The sequence below is a fragment of the Xenopus laevis genome, chromosome 4L (genome assembly GCF_017654675.1).
Source record: "Xenopus laevis strain J_2021 chromosome 4L, Xenopus_laevis_v10.1, whole genome shotgun sequence".
Taxonomy (NCBI): Eukaryota; Metazoa; Chordata; class Amphibia; order Anura; family Pipidae; genus Xenopus; species Xenopus laevis.
The window spans coordinates 83195119-83218050 of record NC_054377.1 but is presented as its reverse complement, the minus strand read 5'-3'; the positions used below and the strand labels follow the sequence as shown (position 1 = coordinate 83218050).

The window sequence follows — 22932 nt, the reverse complement described above, 5'->3', positions numbered from 1 at the left end:
TGCCCCTAAGTGTAATTTGCTTCTTATGGTTATTCATTCACGTGGCTCAAGCTTAATACTAAGTACTCTAACAGCTGGCTTGTGTATTTTTGAGTGTAGGCACAGGATTAAAACTCTCGGCATGTCATCATCTCATGATGATTTGACGCATTTATAAAAAAAAACAAAAACATTTATGGCTTTTATGGCATTTATGAATATTTGTCTTTTGTTTTCATTGTGAGACATTTAGGAATTGTTTAATACTGATGCTGCCATCTGCTGGAAAAATAGTTTCAGCACTATACACACACTAAAACACTGGCTTTAACATTAAGGGATGGCTAAAAAATCAAAGGTAGCAACACAACTGATGCAAATTCTATCATTGCAGCCCTGAGGATGATTTAAATAATCATATTCCTGCCTATTTAGCCACTATGTAGTTGTAATGTACTGTAGCAATCAGTGGCATAATTAATTAATTTCAGGCCCCCAAAATGTTTACAGGTTGACTTTGTTTTACCAATATTTATTGAACTTGGCATAAATGAGGTCCTCATGGGACCCGTATATCTCCTGGGCCCCCTGCTTCCTCCAGGGTCTGCTTTCTCTATGGTAGCAATATCACTGTCATGGGGTTTATGACTGGGGTGACCACAGGCAAAAAACACATATTACAAGGCTTGAACAAATGAACTTTAGGTGTGTCCTGGCCTACCAGGATACCAGGATTAGTCTGGCCACTCTGGACTGAGTGGGAAGGTATGGGCCCTTTCCTGGAGCATGGTGCATAATTGTTGCTCATTAGTTAGTTCAGGATCAGGGAAAAGGCAGATGCACATTGCATAAAAACAGGTATACTGCCAAAAAGAACCTCATTTAGGCTTGCAGTGCACATGCCTACCAAATCAAAGCACTTACTGTATTTGGCATCCTGGGGACCTTTTTTCAAGCTTGTGTTGCATCCTAACTCTTTTTACATTTGATAGCTCATGGGTAAAAAAAGGGTTGGCCCCTGCTCTACAGTCTGTCTGTATCACTGCATTATTTATAACAAACCACACACAGAAAACACAATTGTCCTAATAGCATTATTCCTGCTTCTGTCTTGCTAGTGGTTGCTGGGCTCTTGACATAAAATTTTCTTCAGGGCCTTTGCTGCCCGAGTTCAACATCGAATGTGTCTTAACTGTAATATATATATATAACTTACCTCTTAAAACCATGGTATAAACTACCACTCACCGAAGCTGAGAGAACACTGGTCATATACAGACGTCATAAGTTTCTAAAAACAATTCACATGGATGGTAGCATGTTTTTGGAATTATTTTATAGATCTACCATTTATATTTTTTGTATTACCAAAATAATAATTTGATATATAGAAAGTCTGGGTTAAATCTGAACATAACCAAAAGAACCATTACAATGCACTATGTACATGTGAAGCTTAAAAACACATTTTCATAAAAAAAAAAATTAAATTTTCCTTTCATAGTCTTAATCAATTCCACTGTTTCGATACTTGTGTAAGTGTAATAACACACTCTGTGACATGTTTGAGCTGGATAAACTGTGCTGTTTGCACAGATATGATTTCACTGGTTCCATGAAGTGGGGAAATAAGTCTGGTTGGTAATGCCACTGGAAGGCTGCTCGAGGCTCACTGTGTTTAGGTTTGGACTGAGTAAGAGCAAGCCGATTTTTGGCCAGTACTCTTCATTCTGGTAGGTCGGAGGGGAGAGCTGAACGTAATCCCGAGATACTTGCTGGGTTTCAATAGGAAGCACCTCATCGCCAAGAATCTCCAGACGTGAAGACTGGGGGGGTTCTTCTATAGGCTTCTCATACAGAGTAGAGCTAGGCTAGGGTCACAATAAATCAAAAACATTTGACATCTGAACTACAATTCACAAAAGGTTTGCACATCTTTATTTGTGTACCACTATCAATGAAAATAACACTGAACTAATGCCTAAGTTTGTTAGAGAGTTATGAGATTTAAGGGTCCCATAATTGTCAATGACTGATTTATATCTGATAGATATATCTTGTATATTGCTAACGTTAAACCTGTATACAAACACATAAGCAAGGTTTGTTTTTTTTCCAAAACACATCAGTTAATAGTGCTGCTCCGACAGAATTCGGTACTGAAATCCGTTTTTCAAAATATCAAATTCAATATTTAATTTTCATATCTGATCTGGGGCTAGACATGTTGTTTATTTTACATGTGCCCTCAGTCATGTGACTTTTGCTCTGATAAACTTCAGTCACTCTTTACTGCTGCATTGCAAGTTGGAGTGATATCACCCCTCTTCCTTTCACCCCCCAAGCAGCCCATCAGCAGAATAATAAAAATGCAACAAGATAACAGCTCATTGACACAAGACAACTGCCCCTTGGTAGATATAAGAGCATCACTAAATAGTAAAAATCCAAGTCCCACTGCAACTCCTTCTGTTACATTGAGTTGGAGATACAACAGTTTAATCTGATAGCAGTTCCATCATGAAATAATGGCTCAGATTAAAATTACCTGTGATGGCAGCCTACACACCAATATTACAGCTAAAAAAGAATATACTTGTTGGTTTAGGACCAAGATTTTATATGGTAGAGTGAATTATCTGTAATGTAAACAGTGTAATTTAGAAATAAAAACTATGCCATAAAAATCATGACAAAATCTATTTAATAACTGGCTATTATGAAACTAAAATGTTATCTGTTTTTGTACAGACTGTGACTTATTCCTCCTGCCCATTTGAAAAGCTGCTGTAGCTTTAAATCAAACCTGCAAAATCTACATCCGACAGTCGTGTCTCGTCGAATCAACGCTGCGACACCATGCGACAATTCTATCTCTTACCTTACCCTTATACTATCAGCTGTGTTGGTAGGGGATCATAGGGAATAGCGTTTACTGGATGAATAGACAAATGAATGTAAATACCTGGTACTGTTTCTGGATTTCTGTTAAGAAAGTGTCCAGGACACGGTGTAGATTTGGCAACGGAGGCCATAATTTATCCTTTAACTTTCTGAAAACCAAAGATAGAGGCAGAACATTCAAACAATGAAATACATTACAAAGAGAAGGTGCAAATATAGAAATAGATTTCATGTGGAATGCTGAGCTCTCTATAGGTTTAAGGAAAACTAAATTGAAAATCGCTGGCGACACCAAATGTTCGGCATCCCCAGTGATTTTAATTGCTTGTTGATTTCTTATTCCTCATCTGTCTTCTCTGTTCTAGACAGGCACATGCACAGTAAATTGACTTTTTTTGTCTAAGTTTGGCTTTCACTTTACTGAGCATGCACCTGTCTGGAACAGAGAAAAGTAGAAAAATGAAGAAGGAAATTCCCTACCCCCATATCTCAATGGCGGAGTTAGCTGTGCCTTTTGCTCTATGTTGTTCAAGGTTGCAGTGCATCCCACTGTTATTGACAGTCCCAATTTTGCAGCTCAATGCCCTATAAATGCACATTTCACTCAATTCATAGTCTTACTTCTACAGCCCCACAGTGTGCTTTTCTTCTTCCCATGAGAACTAGACATTACCCCCTTTGCACATTGCAAAAAAATGTCCCATAATAGGTACAGACAACATCTTAAAAATCTTTATTCACATACCACAGAAATGGTGTGCAAGGTGCACTTTTGGATGCAATCACCATGTTTGTATTCACACAATGCAGCATTTGTTTCAGAATTTCAGTGTTGTTGCAGTGGTCAGAGGGAGTTGCACATGGTTCATTTGCAGCCAATGTGGCAACATTTATGTAATTGCGCTCCCACTTCAACACAAATCAGACACAACTGCTCTGAAAGTTTTCTAAGTCTGGTTGTCACGCAGTCCCAGATTTGTGGGAAGCTCATGCAGGCCCAGACCTAGGCCAGCAAAGGGAGCAGCACGCTGGCTGCATCTGAACTGGAAACTAGGTGGGAGATTTTGACAGTTATTTGAATCTGTTGCCCACCTAGTCCCCAGTGGCAGCAAACAACACCAGCAGTAGCAGCGGGAGTAGGTGAGGGGGGTTTGAGCGGGGTTGCACACGGGGTGGTTGTGTGTGGGAGCGGGTGGTGTGAGGACTAGCCTAGGGGAGCACCACTTTTAAATCAGGCCCTTTGGTGTAGCTTTTTATTTAGAACAGGACACAGAGGAAGGCAGCAGTGCCAACTATACAAAAGTACATTGAGCGCATTTTGATACAAGTACCTGCAAACTGGGCTTTACGTTCAACTGAAAAATTATTGAGTCCACAACTGCTCTTGTGGTGTTACATATTAAAGGAAAACTATACCCCCAAAATGAAATCTTAAGCAACAGAAAGTTTATATCATATTAAGTGGCATATTAAAGAAACTTACCAAACTGGTCTATATATTTAAGTAAATATTGCCCTTTTACATCTCTTTCCTTGAGCCACCATTTTGTGATGGTCTGTGTGCTGCCTCAGAGATCACCTGACCAGAAATATTGCAACTCTAACTGTAAAAGGAAGAAGTGTGGAAGCAAAAGACACAATTGGCTCATGTGACCTAAGAAGTATCGTTTGTTTGGTTTGTTTGTGTGCACTGTGAATCGTACGATCTCAGGGGACGGCCCTTATTTTTTAAAATTGCAATATACTATTTATGATTACCCAATGGCACTACTAAAAAAAAAGTACATTATTATGAAAATGGTTTGTTTACACAAAGCAGGGTTTTACATATGAGCTGCGTTATGTAATATCTTTTTATAGAGACCCACATTGTTTGGGGGGTATAGTTTTCCTTTAATTGTACTAGTGTATTTATGAGAGAAAGTCAAAGGTCAAGGAGCAAATACATTTAATGCACTGATTTCCATCATCATTTTAGGTTATCTACATATATATATAATACCTATAGCTGGAGCAATCTCACTTACTTGAAACTGGATGGGAACACACAATAGGTAATCAGCGCAAACACAGGAATCAGTAATAGGGATATAGTAATTACGGGAATTATCCAGCCTGCAAAATGACCAAGGCACATATAAATAATGCATACCTGATTGAATCCATTTAATTTAACTTCCGATATTTGGATTTAAGATCCCCTTATTCAGGCACCGCATGGCCTCATTATCTTTAAACAGGGCTGCAGATACATGTGAATATAGCTTTATCGACTATTAAGCTAAGGTTCTATGAGTATCAAAGATTGCAAAAAAATAAAACAAAAATCCTTTTAAATCTGGACCTAAATGGCCTAGAGTCTGCCGTTCCTAAAATTACTTTTAACCCCTCTATGGAAAAAACAAACAAACAACCAATTAAGCATCTATTTATAAACACAATAAGACACAATGAAAATAATGCATAGAGTTATATAGCTGTGTAATGAATTTTGGCTGTGGTTTAATGGGATATAAAATTCTGGTGTGCAAGATCAAATACAAGGTAATGTTTTATTATTACAGAGAAAAACGAAACCATTTTATTTGTATAAAATGGAGTTTATGCGAGACAACCTTTCCGTAATTTGGAGCTTTCAGGCTAACGAATATACTTTCTGTCACTGCAATGTATGGTGTCCATTATGAAAAGTGAATCTTATAACTCATTTCTCTTATATAAGCAGGGGCTACATACCTCTCCCCACCTACCCCACAACAGGCCCGAGACAGTCATCATTATTTGAAACAATTCTCACCAGCACTTGCAGAAAGTTTTATGGTAACTGAAGGTGACCATGTGCCCCAGAATCCCTGCATTTTGTCTCCATCTGGCTTAGCTCTCATCTGCAGGGTGTATTGTAATCCTGGGGTGAGCTCGAGTATATCACACTGAATTCCTTGAGGAAACTGCAGAGTCTAGAGACAAACAGTAAATAGGTGTGAAGATTTTGCCTGGCTATTTACCCACTTACCCTCCATTTCTGTTTTTCTATTAGATATTCCCATATAAAAGTCATATATGGACCAAATCTTGCTACTTTCCAAAGTGGTATCTGGCTGAGTGCAGCCAGGTATTCATCCAGTATGTTTTCAAATTTGTTGGGCATAGACCATGTAGGGGGCTATTGATTATGTCCCCCTTCTCCCATTTGGTCTGCATAGGACCCTGTTAGGCGGATCATCTAAAGTTGCAATGATTTGCGTGATTGATAACCTGCAGGATGATTTCATATAATAGGGGCCTATGCAGACCAGTCAGAAAAAGACAGTATCAATCACTCTATATGTTTAATTGCATTGGAACTCCATATTCATTTGTTAGTAAATGAGCACAACTGTTAATTGATCTGTACACTTATTTGATTACCTTCCAGGTTGTGTTTCCACCCAATGAGTAGCGAACTTGATAGACCACATGTTTCGCTAGGCTGAGCTCAGAAATAGACCAGTTAAGTTCTAGTTTGCCACCTGACAGAGGTTTTACACTGAATTCTGGTGGGGGTGGAAGGACTAAGATAAAAAAAAAAAATATATTAGAAATAACGAATATTTTGTCATGCAACATAGTGCTTATCTGGACATAGAAACTTGTATTCAAACAGCAAGATATGTTCACGAAAATTTCAATATACAGAGAAAAGAACACTTATTTAACAGTTTTTTTGTGTTATGTGCTCATGGGAATTATTCTGCAAAGTATATAATGTTTGTTTAAATTCTGGAATACCTTCTTAATTTATATTTGTCAATTTTAATGAGAAGGATCTAGGGTTTTTTTTGTAGATAACAAGTTGTCTAATTCCAGGCAGTGTTATTCTGTGGCTACTAAAGCAAATAAAGTTCTGTCTTGTATAAAAAGGGCATTAACTCAAGAGATGAAAACATAATTATGCCTCTTTATAGGTCCCTGGTAAGGCCTCATCTGGAGTATACAGTGCAGTTTTGGACTCCAGTCCTTAAGAGGGATATAAATGAGCTGGAGAGAGTGCAGAGACGTGCAACTAAACTGGTTCGAGGGATGGAAGACTTAAATTATGAGGGTAGACTGTCAAGGTTGGGGTTGTTTTCTCTGGAAAAAAGGCGCTTGCGAGGGGACATGATTACACTTTACAAGTACATTAGAGGAAGTTATAGACAAATAGCAGGGGACTCTTTTACCCATAAAGTGGATCACCGTACCAGAGGCCACCCCTTTAGACTAGAAGAAAATAATTTTCATTTGAAGCAACGTAGGGGGTTCTTTACAGTGAGGTCAGTCAGGTTGTGGAATGCACTGCCGGGTGATGTTGTGATTCAGTTAATGCCTTTAAGAATGACTTGGATGATTTCTTGGACAGACAAAATATCAAAGGCTATTGTGATACTAAACTCTATAATTAGTATAGGTATGGGTATGGGTATATAGAATTTTTGTGAAAGTAGGGAGGGGTGTGTGTATGGATGCTGGGGTTTCATTTGGAGGAGTTGAACTTTATGGACTTTGTCTCTTTTCAATCCAATTTAACTATGTAACTATGTAATGTGGTTTAACTTGGAATGTTACCTTATCTTGGGGAACCTAAATATGGGTGTGAGGTTGTCAGGGCTGACCTGAGAGTAAATAGCACCCTGTGCTATATTTATTGGGTGTTACTTACAAGGAACAAAAACCACAAAAATGAAAGTTTATGAAAGTATTAAAATTATCATGGAGTGTTCCATGCACTGGTAAAACTGATCTGTTTGCTTCAGAAACACTACTATAATTCATATAAACAAGCTGCTAAATAGCAATGGTGGAAATTGAAAAAAAGGCTATATGGCACAGATTAAATAGTGGATAACAGATAACAGTATGTTCTACAGAGCTTCTCTGCTATCTTCTGTGTAACCTGAGCCTTTTCTCATTTGAATAGCTGCCCCCATGGCTACACAGCAGCATTTTTTGATGTTACTGGTCCACATAGGTCATATACAAAGTCTAGAAAGTACAGTTAGTAAAGTGCAGTATTCCTTTGATCTACTGTCATCTTGTAAAAGTAGTGCCCTAGGCATGTGCCTCTTCTGCCTACCCCTAGTTCCAAAGAAGCAAAAAAGTCAAGCAAAGAAGAAGCATTTGCCTAAAATTTATTCTGTAGGAGATGGTTTGGGTTTCTTGATAATAAATCTCCCTGTAGTACATTTTTCATATGTTTAGGTGGCCTTGCAACAGGTTATGTTGCTATGTTAAGCATATGTGAGAGCAGTGTGTGTGCTTTTAAGAGATGCTTAGTATTAAAGAGATGAGGGCCAATTTGTATATATGTAATATAAACAATATGTAACGATTTTTGCACTTTACACATATCCCCTCGGGATTTGTACCCATCAGCCATTCTGCAAGTGCAAGGGTTGGACCTTACCAGGGCTACTGAAAGCGGTAGCACTTGGGTGGCATGTTGTGTAACCTATATATTGTGAGTATTGTGCTCCCTACTGTAAAATGTAATGCTGTTGGGGGTCAGGTTGTCTATCAATCTCTGCAGCCCCCACAGTATGCTGACATTTCCCTTCTATGATCTCCCTATAAAGAATATATTTGAGCCTATAAGCATTATACCCAGCAGAGTGACTTGCCATTCTTGTACCAGTCACTTCAAATTTAATTCTAAGTCCTGGTTTCTACTCTATTTCTAGAGATTTTCACATACTCTGCATTGCATGCTACACTTTTTATAGGCATTCCCCAATGTCTCGAGCCACATGACACCCTCTGCCCAGGAAGTTTCCACCTTACCCTTTAAAAATCACATGGGGCAAGCTGTTTTAGGTAATTTATACTCACCAATGTGGTTAATCCAGAAAGGTTCCTTGTAGTACATTCTCCTTGGGTGATCAATGGATGATACATTCATTATCAAAGAGACTGCACTGTCACTTCTTGCCATGAACACACAGCTGCAGTTAATCATTGTAACAGATTCCATGCACGGCAGCCACTCCGATCCCCTATTATTAAATGTATAGTTATAATAGCTCAGAATGAATCATCCTACAATTAATTAAAGCAGCCATATTAAACAGTTATCTTTCTGAAAATACAATAGACACTCAAGAAAGCAATCCAATCCAAGATATTGTTGCATAACTGACAAACAGATGTAAGACTGATCATTATACAGAATGATGGATTGTTAACACGAAGACTGCTATCTTCTATATATTCTACAACCACCACCCAAGGCTTGGGTCCATAGGTGCCTATATATTAATATGGCCCTGGGATCAATTATCCAGGAACCAAAATCCAGAAATCTCCAAAGAATAGCAACACTATTTTCCATAGTGTCATGGTGAAAAAAAAACATTGTTTACACAAATGTAATAATAAGGCAGTACCTTGTACTTGATGTAAAGTAAACCAGCATAATACCATAATGATATTCAGGAGGGAAACTGAAGATGGAAATGCTGTATCTGTTGCATGTTTTTACTCTCAATTCTGCAAGTAGTGTAGTAGAATTCAAAATAGATTTTGGGGTGGCCCAAAAATGTCTCTGGTATTTCACTCACATACAACCATCGATTACCACTGCCTTGACCTTGTATTCACCCACTCTTGCAATATCCTTAACTTCTCCAGCTCATCCTTTTCTCTTTCCGGGCACTGTCTCTTATCTTTTAATATCACACTTCCTTCAGCCACCCCAATGGTGGTGCAATCTTAAAATGTCACTTGCAAAAGCTATGTAACATAAAGCTTTTTTTAAACTCCTTCCACTGCAGCCACATAGAGGCCTAGGGCATATTTTTTACTGCAGTCATATTTCAGAAGCATTATTGTAGCTAGATATCGCCCTAGTTCTGTTGCTGAAGAACATTCTCTTCATCTTCAAAATCAAACTTTTTCAAACCTGTTTTTGAAATTTCCCCAGTGTACATTCACCACATTCTCAATTCATAAAAGACACTAGAATGAATTTTCACCAAGAAAGATGTTTTAAGGTTGAGGCTGGTGAACTACCATTATAAAGATAGAACCGCCAATTTTGCAGCTCATTAACTACATCATCTTCTTCATGCTAATATACAACATAAATCATTAATATTTTATGTTGTGAATTCTTTAAATCATTTTCCCCACTACAATTGTTGTATTGCAACAATGTACTTATGATGTTTAATAAATATGAAATTTGTTATAAAAATACACCTGGTGAACTGAGATGAACTTTTGTGGAGTTAAAAATAAATAAGCCCCATAGTGGGAGGTTGACACCGCTGTCTTGGTGGATTATGACCTAGGCCCCTTGTATGTAGGATTCTAAACAATATTTACAATATTTAATCTATGCATAATAAATAATTAGCAGCTATATACCAATTTCTACCAATTTGGGTTTCTTAACACAAATGTACTGTATTTCTATAAAAATTCTTGACTTTCCCTGGTTGTTTTTTAAATGGATTACTAGAGTTCAGTCCACAGAGGAAAAGACTCTCAACAGAATGAGAATCCCAATGAGTGGTTTAGGAAGTGTTAGTTGACAACTTATTTTCTTTTTAAGTAATAGAAGCTATACGATAAATGTAACTTATAACAAGACAATAATACATTTTGCTGTCTTACCCATATTTATAAAAGAGTTGCTTATAATTTTCTGTATTTTTCCGCCAATTACAGCACACTGCAGACAGGTCTGGGGTAAAGCAATGTAACCCAATAACTTCTAAATAAAGCAGATAAGCACATTAGTGTGGCATACAGCAGGTTTATGATTTCATATGGAAGGCAGAACAATGACAGAGCTTTACAGTGGATTTTAAGGCAATAGCACAGGGTAAGAATTGTTGTCCACGATATATCACGAATCAGATCAGTATGACTTCAGACTATAACAACGGAGAGGAAAGAGAAAGAACCCCTCTTCTATCAAGTACCCCAAAGGTCCGTTTCAATTAATTGATTTCCAAATTTAACAACAACATTTCATTATCCTCTATGAATTATCACCAAGCTAGCATTGTGAATTAATTTATTGAATGGTAGGCAGATAATTAATCAGAATTTATTTAATCTGCTTTTTTATATGAATCTAATTAACTAGCACTTTTTAATTTACAAGCATTTAATTAATGGGATTCAATTAATTTATTCATGAATTGAATTAATAGCACTAGAACTTTATTTGATAAGTACAAATCCAGTTGGGGTGATGACAGTTTGGTGATAATTCATAGAGGATAATTAAATTTTGTTGTTAAATTTGGAAATCAATTAATTGAAACGGACCATTGGGGTACTTGATAGAAGAGGGGTTCTTTCTCTTTCCTCTCCGTTGTTATAGTCTAAAGTCATACTGATCTAATCAGACCTCGTCTTCTATTGAGGGGATAAATTGTAATCACATTTAAGGGTATCATTTAATTATTCAAATATCATGAGGTACCACAGGCAAAATTATGAACGTTGCAAGTATAAGGAAATAATAACCATATGGATGTAGATGCCAGTAGACTCACCAGTAAAGATGTTGGGGTTGGGTGTATGTGCTGTTAATAAAAGACAATGCAAACTAAAAAACTGTATGATGAGTCAAGCATTAACATAATTATTGCTACACATGTTTACTAGCTTCATATATCTCTTCTATCTTATACATTAGATTACATGTCCCATCTTTTTAGACATGCTGCAGTTATGTAAAATGCCAGTTTTAGTCAGTCATTTAACTGATTTTATTGCAAGCTACCTGTAGACTGTGGAGTTAAGAAACTGGCAAGTTCTGACCAAGACCCCCAAAACCCATCCAAAGGGCCATTTGGCTTGGTGCGGACCCGGAGATGATAGAGCTGACCAGGCTGGAGGTTATCAAGGCTGCAGAACTGATTTTCTGTTTGTAAGGTCTATTCAAGAAAGGAAACACAATGTTTGTTTATCTTGAAGATCATGAAGAGCTGACTATCCTTAAACACAATTGCCAAAGGAGTTGAAACAAACAACAAACTATATATACATACTCATCTTGAAACTATATTATGAACCAAATTTTATCTTGTTATTTTGCATTTCTATGATGCAGGTCATTGGAAGGCCAGGTGCTGATTTTTGCATTAAGACCAGATATACACAGTGGCGTAACTACCGGGGGAGCAGGGGATGTGATTGGGCCAGGTCCCGCACACCCTCAGGGCTCCCCGGCAACTTGAACGCCACAAATTCTGGGCTGATTCAGGGTGGTTCCGGGCGAATGGAGGGGGTGGGGGGCCCGGCTGCGCATCCCGCGCCAGGGCCTGTCCCCCTCTAGTTACGTTGCTACATATACCTGACTAAATGTAATGGTTTCTAAAGAATGATGTTTTGGAGCTAAATTGCTTATAGATTTTGACCTTCCCGCATGACCTTAAATCCGTATTAGCCTTTAATCTTTAAGCAGAGGTATTATTGCTTCAACAGAATGTCTTACTTGAATGTATTTTTCTGACAAACCCTCTGGCCAATATTGGACTTCATAAAAGAAGAAAACATGAAATTCATTATCTTCTGAGATCTTCCAGACAGCTTGAAAGGTATTGCCATTACCAGTCCAAAAAACATTGATATCTGTTGGATGATCTAGTAAACCTGAAGAAAAAAAGACTGCAATATAAGCATTCTAAAAAAAGTAAATGTATTTATAGGAAAGTGTTGCGATAGTCTTCTCCATAGATAGGCACTTTTTTTTCTGATCTGTAAATAATACACTTACCTACAGCTTCTACTGCTACTTTACGATTGTGGAGGGTTTTGTTCATACACATCTCCTTCACTTTTATAGTTAAATCATTAAACATAATTACATCCTTCTCTGGAAACTCACAGATATAGAGAGTGTGGTTTCCATTTTGTTTGGTGAGTGGACATTCACATTCTTCATCTCTGTGATGGGTATTGGAAAAAAAAAAGAATAGGTTTACTGAATCTAGCTCTTCTTTCTTATTTTAAGACTGATCATATAGGGTGTGGAATGTAAGGTTTATAATTGTCAGAAAAATATTCCATCCTCTAAATTTCAGAGTCGAAATCAACTAGGGCAGGGATCCCCAACCTTTTGAACCCGTGAGCAACATTCAGAAGTAAAAGGAGTTGGGGAGCAACACTAGCATGAAAAATGTTCTTGGGGTGCCAAATAAGTGGTGTGATTGGCCATTTAGTAGCCCCTATGTGGATTGTCACCCTACATTGAGGTTCTGTTTGGCAGAACATCTGGTTTTTATACAACCAAAACTTGCCACCAAGCTAGGAACTCATATATTAGTACCTGCTTTGAGGCCACTGGGAGCAACATCCAAGGGGCTGGAGAGCAACATGTTGCTCACGAGCTACTGGTTGGGGACCACTGAACTAGGGTTTAAGTGGTGTAAAATTACTTTTATTTAATGTATGTATCCATGACTTGTAAATGTCATCGGTATTATTAAAATCAATGCCATATTTGATGAATGATACACAAAACCCCAACCTACTAGGATCTGTTGTGAAGACTTTCCACTCTATGTTACTCAAAGACTGACCCCTGGCTAATTTTCTGCTGGATAGCCACCATCTCATCTGGTTCTTGATTTGAGGATGTATAAGTCAGGGCCAGGTGTCCTAGGCAACTTGGCTGACAAACTCACTCTACCCCCGCAGTTCCAGCCCTGGTATAATTATCCTCTTCGATTCAGTTCTATGTAAAATATTTCCACTGATTTGACTTCTGAATGCATATGTTTTAATATTTAGCTATATAAATATATTAGATAACTTGAAGTAAGTATAATCATAATCATCATTTATTTATATAGCACCAACAATTTATGCAGTGCTTTACATTGGATAACGAAAAGGGAGGCAGTAAATAACAAACAAGGGTTTATAGAGTACAATAGGATTAGAGGGTTAAGAGTTTAGAAACTAAAGGGTTAGGGTATAATTGAGATATAGGGATTTTAGAAACAAATTTGTGATTTATAATATGACTGATTAAGATACATTGAATAAGCTTCAATGGAGCATTAAAGTAGAAGCCAAGAGAAGTCTTGTAGATAAGAATGGGCTGAAGTCATGAGGAAAAGAGAGGCGAAGTTCAGAACAGAGCAAAGGTTGTGCGAGTGTATTTTGAAACCAGAGATGAAATATAGGGAGGGACTTCATTGTTCAGGGCCTTGAATGTGAGTATTAGTATTTTGAATTTGATTCTAGAGGAGAGTGGGAGCCAGTGAAGGGATCTGCATAGGGAAGCAGCTGATTTTGAGCAGTGACATAGATGAATGAGTCTAGCATCAGCATTTAGAACAGGCTGGAGTTGTGAAAAGCGACTTGGAATAGCTGCAAGGAGCAGGTTGCAGTAGTCAAGGTGGGAGATTATAAGAGACTGGATAAGTGTTTTGGTTGTATCTGAACTGAGGTACAGCTGGGCAATGTTGTGCAATTGCATACAACAAGATTTTGCGAGTGTTTCGTTGTGTGATGAAAAAGACAGATGAGAGTCTCAGATAATTCCTAGGCAGCATGCCTGTGTGGTCGAGTGAAAGGTGCTGTTGTTAACTATGATTGAGATCTGAGTGATAGGGGAGGATCTTGTAGGAAAGATACAATTTAAGGTGGCGCTGTGACATTGAGGAGGAGACAGCAGAAAGGTTGTCTGTAATTTGGGAAAGGACAGAAGGAGAGAGATCAGGAGTAGATAAGTAGAGTTGAGTGTCATCAGCATGAAGGTGATACTGAAGTCCAAACGACCAAATAAGTTTTCCTAGCGAAGAAGTATAGAGTGAGAATAGCAGAGGACCTAAGACAGAGCCTTGAGGAACTCCAACAGAGAGAGAGAACGTAGTAGAAGTAGAGTTAGAGAAAGCAACTTTAAAGGAACAGTCAGAAAGATAAGTTGTAAACCATGAAAGAGCAGTGTCACGAATGCCAGCTGAGTATAGAATGTGTAGGAGGAATTTGTCGTCAACTGTGTCAATGGCTGCAGAGAGATCTAGAAGGATGCATATGGAACAGTGACCTTTAGAGAAAGGTAAAGGTTGTGTAGGTTGCTAAGTGCAGGAGAGAGTGTATCAGAAATTGGATAAATGTGTTGAAAAGGTATGGGGTCATGGGAGCAGGTTGTGGGTTTTCAGCAGGCTAGTATTTGCTAACTTCATCTAGTGTTGCAGGAGTGAAGGAGTGCAAAGTGGATGTGAGTGGACTGCAAAATAATCTGAGATTGTTGTCAGATGATTTGCTCATTCTAATGAGATATATTTTTTGAGCAAGATCTTGGGCAGTTACATTAATGGGTAGAGGGGGCATAATAGAGAAATAAATGTGGCAAACAGTTGTTGTGGTTTAGAGGACAGAGTGGAGATTAAAAAAGAGAAGTACAGTTGTTTGGCTCTTGATTGTAGCAGGAGAGCATGAACCTGAAGTGGATGAAGTCAGGATCAGTTTGTGACTTTCTCTACTGTCATTCAGCTGATCTACTTCATCTTCTGAGGTACCAAGTTGAACTAGTGTGCCAGGGTTGGGGTTTAGCTGGTCTACTGTGATAGGTGGTAAAAGGAAGAAAGGTACAAGGGAGTCAAGAGTTATTGAAAGAGCATTGTTGTAGCATGAAGCTGCCATATTCAGACAAGAAAGGTTGTTAATGTGAGAGATCCTCTGTGCTGCTACTGTTGAAAATTGTTGTGGATCAAATGTGTTGAGGTTTCTGTACGTGTTGGTGGAGAGAGATGGTCCTGATAGCGCAGATAAAAGTGTTATCTGAAAGGAAAGTATGTGATGGTCAGATAGTGGGGAGGGGGAGTTAGTATGATTGCTAGGCTGAAACTAGTGGCAGAACATAAGATCAAGAGCATGACCCTCAATGTGAGTAGGAGAGTCAGTCCACTGAGAGAGACCAAAATAAGTTGTCAGCGAGAGGAGTTTAGAAGTATCTGAAGAAGCAGAGTTGAAAATGAGAATATTAAAGTCACCTGAAATGAGAGCTGATGTGCCGCTTGAGAGAAGGTATGGAAGCCAAGCTGCAAAGTGATCCAAGAAAGTAGAGTAGGGACCAGAGGGACAATATATGACAGTGACATGCAGAGAGATTGGAGAAAACAAGTGAAAGAAATAAAAGATGATGTGGCTAGAGTTTGAAACCTACATTTGGAGCAGAGAAGAAATCCAACCCCACCACCATAACAGTCTCCCGGTCTAGGGGTATGACTAAATGAGAAGCCTCCATAGGAGAGCACGGCAGGTAAAGCAGTGTTGGTAGGAAAGAGCCATGTTTCAGTGATAGCCAGAAGGTTACACGATTTGGATATAAATAGGTTGTGAACTGCTGTGTTTATTGCAAATTGATTGTGCGTTCCAGAGGGCACATGAGAAAGGACAAGAGGGTTATGGCTTTATGTGAATGAGGTTTGCAGGATTAAAGTGCCTATGGTCTTAGAGATTGGAGAAGACATTGACAAGTGCCTGTGTTTGGAAATAGCCGAGTGTAGGAACGATGAGAGAGTGGGACCAGGGTTTGGGGAGATATCCACAGCTGCAAGTAACAGTAATAAGGAAAGTGACACAAGGTGTGACCTAGATTTGAAAGTACAAGCATTGTAATGTTTGATGGGTTGAGAGGGGTTATTGAGTTAACAATGCAATACAGTGTGCTTAGACTGAGATAGCCTGATGGGAGCAGTGAAGAGCGGATTAGAATTTCATGATAGTTAGATGAATGTTGGAGGGCTGAGGATATATGCAGAAGTATACAGGAGAGAGGCAAACAGATGGCAATCAAATTAAACTTGGTGAAATGGATCTTGTTTACAGAAGTAATGAAGATAAGCAGTGATGACTGGATGCGATGTCCAATGCTTGCTGGGTGTCCCCAATGCAACTACTGATCCAACTGATTTCCAACTCTGTCTAACTCTATCGGGTTATTTATTAAAGGTCGAGTTTGTGAGTTTTTTTCTACCTCGAATAAACTCACAATTCAAACTAAATTTAATGTTTTCTTATTTATGAAAAAATTTGAATGACAAAAACTCAATTGAATGCAATTGTGTAAAAAACTCGAATACTCAGAATTTATCATATTTATAGGCTAAAAACCTTGAATACCTCGAATATATAGACTTGTTGAAAAACCAGCATAAAACACCCAAAAATCATGCCGGAAAAAAATCTTGGAAAGGTTAAAGGGACCTCTGTCATTGACTTTTACATGAATTCAACAGGTTTTAGCTGGAGTATTTTAGGATAACTTTTAGCAGCTTTAGGGCATAATATCCAGTTATCCAGAATGCCTAGGAACTGGAATTTTCCAGATAAGGGGTTATCTCTAATTTTGATCACCATACCTAAAGTCTACTAAAAAAAAATAATTGAAACATTAATTGAACAAGGATTGTTTTCCCTCAAAAAAGTATTCATCAAATCTTGGGATCAAGTATAAGGTACTGTTTTATTATTACAGAATATAAGGAAGTCATTTTTAATAATGTAATTATTTGATTAAATAGCTTTCTGGATAACAGGTTCCGGATAATGGATCCCATACCTGAATATAGCTTGTTTGGAATTATCCATACAGGCTCTAAACACTTGTTCACTGCCGTATTTATTTTTGTCTTATATAATATAATATTATTATTAGATATTAAAAACTTTTATAACATTTTTTTGCACTATTTTTTGGAATGAAAGCATTTTTTTCACGCATAATTTTTTTATATAGGCACATAAGAACTTTAAATGCACATGTCACTAGATACTGGATGTCAGCAGAAAGACAGGTTGTATAATATAAAATACTTATAAAATGGCAGTATTTTGAATGATTTTTTATATTGCACTAAAATGATGTCCATTGTATTTTTCTAACTATACTTTATTTTTACATATTGGCCTTTATATATTGTGGATACAGTATTGTGGTTTTAGTCTGACTGGAAGATTCATAATTTAGTCTCACTGTTTATTTTTTTTATATAGTTGTGAATAAAACTAAATCGTAGAAATGTCAACTGACGCAGAATTCTGGGGGAAATGGTGCATGGTGGGAAAAATATATGCTGATTGCATTCAAAATTGCACTAAATAAAAACTAGATATGCTGCAATATACTTATGGGCAGATTTATCAAGGGTCAAAGTGAAAATTCCAATTTCTATTTAAGAATTTTTGATTATTTATTTTAGTCTAATACAACTAGGGAATAGTTAAAATTTGATTCGAGTTTTTTAAAAAATTAGAATTTTGAAATGTATCATGTACTGGCCCTTTAAGAATTTGAATTTGACTATTCGCCACCTTAAACCTGGCGAATTGCTGTTTTAGCCTATTTGGCGGACGTTTTGGAATCAATTTGGAGACATCCTGAAAATCACGTTTTTTTTGGTGACAAAACTCAAATCTAATTTTATTTGAGTTTGTGAATTTGAAAAATTTCATTATCATTTTTCATTTTTTAAAATTTTGATTGGTCGTTTTTTTCAAATTTCGAGTTCATTGGAGTTTATGAACTTGAAATTGGACCCTTGATAAATCTGCCCCTTGATGTAGCTTTTGCAGTTATAGTGTCATGGAGAAGGTTGGGAAATAGGAGATAAAAGCTGCAAATAAGTGCTCCAGGTCTTAATGGTGAGGGGAAGGACTGGGCTAACTGACTATTTAGAAGTGACATCCTACACCCCCTCCTTCCAATTACAATTCATTTATCAACCCTGGACAAATTTGCCCATGGGCAGTTACCCTTAGCAACCAATCAGTGAATAGCTTTTTAAAGCCAGATGCAAGTAGAACAATGAATGCAGCAATTTGATTGGTTGCCATGGGCAAATATGCCCAGTGTTGATAAACGACCCCCAGTATGTTCCGTGCATTGCTGCTCTTCAGTGGCCATGGCCCACAGCATCACACCCAGTACCATTGCTTCATGTCCACTCTCAGCTATTTTCAAGAACATTCAAGGCTTTTCATTTTGATAAAAGCATCTTCTTGAATGACATATGCATTGGTCTAACATATAGATTGTGCCCGAAGTGGTAACTGTACCTGTCATTAGTCTCTTCTGCACTTACCCTCGTGAATAGAAAAAGCCATAAGGGGACGCATTATTCCCGTCATATTCAGCGATCATTTCATGTTTGGTATTCTTTACTTCCCAAAAACATGTAAGGTCTTTAAAGGACCGTGTAAAGCAATGAGGGATGTATGGATCACTGGATAACAGATCAATATCTGAAAAAGAAGAAAACATTGACTATTGCAAGCATTAGTGTTGTGGCAGGAAGACATTTCCAAAAACAGTTATAATTATAATCTGCAGCTCAAAATATTCGTCATTTGCACTCTATTACAAAGCCCTAACATCAGCAAGAAGATCTAATCCATTCATGTGTTAACTGCAATGGCATATATGAACAATGGAGGTTTAGAAGTTTTGCAGACTTCAGCATTGGTAGATTTTCAGGATAGCAAAGATAAGAAACATTTCAGTTTCAGTGCAAAATAAACAACTGAAACATTGCAAAGTTTGCAGATTAATATCTTTGTTTATAAAACACAATTTAGTAATAACTCAGATTACACTCAAATTAAAGTTGAAGGCACGCAGCACCTACTAATTTAATTGCAGACAAGTAATTATTGGCAACACATTTAATAAAGTGGCTATCCCTTACTTCTTGCCCACATGGTACTGTCCAGCCAGAGGGGCCCTTTAACTAACACTAGAAGCAGCTATTGGTGATATGGCTTTGTTTCTCCCTGTATGGTGAGCAATCTGGCCTTGTATCAACATTACACTCAGTAAAAGTAAATGTATAAAGAATTGCATAGATATAGAACTTTAGATACAGTATGATAATAATAATTCGAATAATACGAGTCAAAGAGATGTCAATCATATCAAACAGCGATGTCAGCAAAACACGTACGTTGTTTCAAACCATCCTATAACCATGGAAACAGAATACTCCATAACGAGAAAAAAATATATCACACAGGGTAAAAATCATATACATCAACAATATCAGCCTCTGTAATACTTACACACTGCAATTCACTGCAGACATTTACACCATAAGCAAAAGAACAATGTAAGGCAAGGTATTGGTAAACATACAAAGGGAACTTGTAGGTGGCCAAATTATTCAGTTTCAAATTCAAATTTTTTCAAATCCTGGATCCGAAAAGGAAATTGCACCTAAACTTTATTTTTCTCGCTATCGTGATTTTGTTTTCTTGATGGTTGCAAGATTTAGGAAAAACGTGTATCTTGTAATTGCATTGCTCCATGGATTTTTTAACAACAAAAGAACATGCAGATTGAATGCTGCAGTTACAATTCAGTTGCCAAATTTTTCATTTTTTTTTATAGATTTTTTTCTTTAGATAAACTTGCTCCTCAATATACTATATTCATATATAATTGTGTACCCTTTTTATAGAGAAAGGAGCAGTGCAGTTACCAAAATGATAATCTAATACTTTAGCTCTGTAAACACAAAAAAACACAAACTGTACAGCTCTCATCTGAGACGTTTATAATGGCATCAATCTAAGGGTATTAATGAAGGAGAGAACAGCTAATGCAATGCTGCAAGTATGCCACCATTGAGGAGAAGAACCTGAATGCCTCTCGTTCAGTTGAAGCGATAGATTGGCACCTATTGAAAATTCTCCACTCCACAAGGAGAACTTTTTGGCCAGGTTTGTTTTTCTGATACCATATTAAATATGTATATATAGGGGTAAACAAAACAGCATGAATCTAATTTTCAGGGAAAATATTAACTCCATTTCCCAGAAAAAACTCTTTAAAGTATTTTAAAAATGCAGCATTTTGTTTTTTAAAACATAATTTGATATTTCTTATACCTCAACAAGAGAATAATTTGCCTGAACTTCTGTGATCTTGAAGTCTTTGGGAGATTATAACTTGACTGCTGGGTAAAGGATCCCTGCCTGAGAGATTCATGAGCATTAATAGATGCATCTACAACTGGAAGTGCATTTCCTATTAATATCAGATGGAAGCAGTTGCAGATGGAAAAGGCATAGTGACTGTATTAGGTGTCCCTGAGAGCTACACATCAGTCAAAATGTATTTGTCACAAGTTTTTGGAAATATAGTAATATAGTATGGTACTAATAATAGTCTATTTGTATTGTTTCTAGCATAATAAACAACATAACTTTAGTGTTCTGCTACCCCAACTTTATTTATCCGCTACACCCATGCACACAATGATATTACAAGCTCTTCAGAACTGAGAAATAATCTATGTGTTGACTGACAATAAAAAACTCAATTGCAATAAACTCACTGAAAGTTTAGTCAGCCCCAGATCCTTCCAGCAGATGCAAGTACAAGTATGAGACCTGTTTCCAGAATGCTCTGGACCTAAGGATTTCCGTGGTAACAGATCTTTCCGTAATTCGGATCTTCATACCTGAAAGGAGAAGGAAAGTCGTTTAGCACTTGGGGTGCCAAATATTAGGCACCCTTAGGTGATTGTATTTACTTACCTGAAACCCTGGGCTGGTGCTCCTACCAGCAGAAAACTGCACCGGACCAGGGTTATACCAGAGAGCACCACGGATCAATCATCTTCCGGCTTCTTCCTTAAAATTTCCCTGGGAAGGAGCATGCGCAGTAGAGTGAAAAAGTAAACTTTTTTGTTAAAGTTCGGCTTTTTGTACTACTTTGCATGCGCAGACGCGCGAAGAAAGAAGAAGCCGGAAGAGGATCGCTCCATGGAGCTCACTGGTATAACCCTGAGCTGGTGCAGTTTTCTGCTGATAGGAGCACCAACCCAGGGTTTAATCAATACAATCACTTAGGGGTGCCTAACATTTGGCACCCCAAGTGCTAAACGACTTTCCTTCTCCTTTAAGTCTACTGGAAAGGCTTCAGCTGTTTTTTCTCCTCTCTCTAACTCAGCAATTATGCAGGTTTCCTTTAGACAAAACGGTTGAACTTGATGGAAATGTTTCTTTTTTCAGCCTCATCTACTGTGTTATGTTATATTAGTTTTATTTCAAATAGCTGTAGCTTGAGATAGTCGCTGGAAGAAAAACTCGCAGGCATTTTATCAGTACAGTAACCTGAAGCCACAAATCAGACGTTTGCTTTAATGAATAGATCTGTGCTGGTCATCAACATGTTGTCTGGTTGCCAGGTTACTGGACTGGCACAAAACTGCACCTGTGTTAGTGAATTGCCCCGTGCTTTTCATATCCCCATGCTACTTGGTAAAATTGTATCTTCATTTTCATATTGGCATCAACAAGAAGTTTTGAAATATTAACAGAAGAAAGGAGGAAGTAAAAGCATATTATATTACAGCATTTATGGCACTCGCATTTCAACACGACAACATTTACCTTATACCAATCTGTAAAATATAGATTTATTTAAAGGACAGTAGCCAGAGGAATTTCCTATCTTTTTGAAACACAATATATAATCAATCCCATAAGCTAATTAGCGTTTAAAGAATTAACATTGATTCTATGATAAAACTTTGGAGGACCCTATAATAAATTCATTTGGCATATACATTGAACAGCGTCAGCATAATAAAAACACATTTCTGTACCTTGTTCTGTAACAGGTGACCGAGGTGTGAGCTGCATGGTGAAAGGTAGAAAAACACACACATATGGCATTATCTTTTCACAGGGGTTGTGGAATACCATCTTGCTGGAGAACCTCCTGTCCCTTTGGTTGCTTTGCTGGGCTTATTGCTCTGCCAAGACTTATCTTGCCCCTTAACCTGGAGCCTCAGGAAATGTATTTCTTGAGAGGTGGGAGGGGGGCCCAAACCACCAGTGTGTGGTGAACTGCATCTGACAATGACATGACCAGTACAGGCAGTGCATCCTGTTGGTGGCGGCCGCAAAGGCTGAAAGTAAGGAACTGTAATAGCAGGAACCAGGGAGGGGAATAAAAGACAGAGACATCGGCTGCCAAGGATAAGAGTGTGAATGTCATTTTTCTAAATTCTTTTGTTACTACAGTGATCCCGGTTGCCTATAGCCCCTCAAAAAGTT

The 22932-nt window shown here is 37.7% G+C and overlaps 1 protein-coding gene across 3 annotated transcripts; it reads right to left on the bottom strand.

Annotated features, from left to right (window-relative positions):
• Nucleotides 1–22819, bottom strand: LOC108713530 (thrombopoietin receptor). Of its 3 annotated transcripts, none has more exons than XM_041590425.1 (13): nucleotides 22479–22819; nucleotides 18954–19113; nucleotides 12632–12801; nucleotides 12350–12507; nucleotides 11636–11789; nucleotides 11406–11435; nucleotides 10513–10612; nucleotides 8728–8891; nucleotides 6292–6434; nucleotides 5681–5840; nucleotides 4911–4998; nucleotides 2945–3032; nucleotides 1–1850 (listed from the first exon to the last, which is right to left on the bottom strand). In XM_041590425.1, exons 1-13 carry the CDS (start codon nucleotides 22576–22578, stop codon nucleotides 1584–1586), a joined length of 1782 nt encoding a protein of 593 aa, XP_041446359.1. In that variant the 5' UTR covers nucleotides 22579–22819; the 3' UTR covers nucleotides 1–1583. The 3 variants fall into 3 exon arrangements, with proteins under 3 accessions (XP_041446359.1, XP_041446361.1, XP_041446360.1); XM_041590427.1 differs by lacking the exon at nucleotides 22479–22819 and adding an exon at nucleotides 21204–21320; XM_041590426.1 differs by lacking the exon at nucleotides 11406–11435.
• Between the last annotated feature and the right edge of the window lie 113 nt (nucleotides 22820–22932).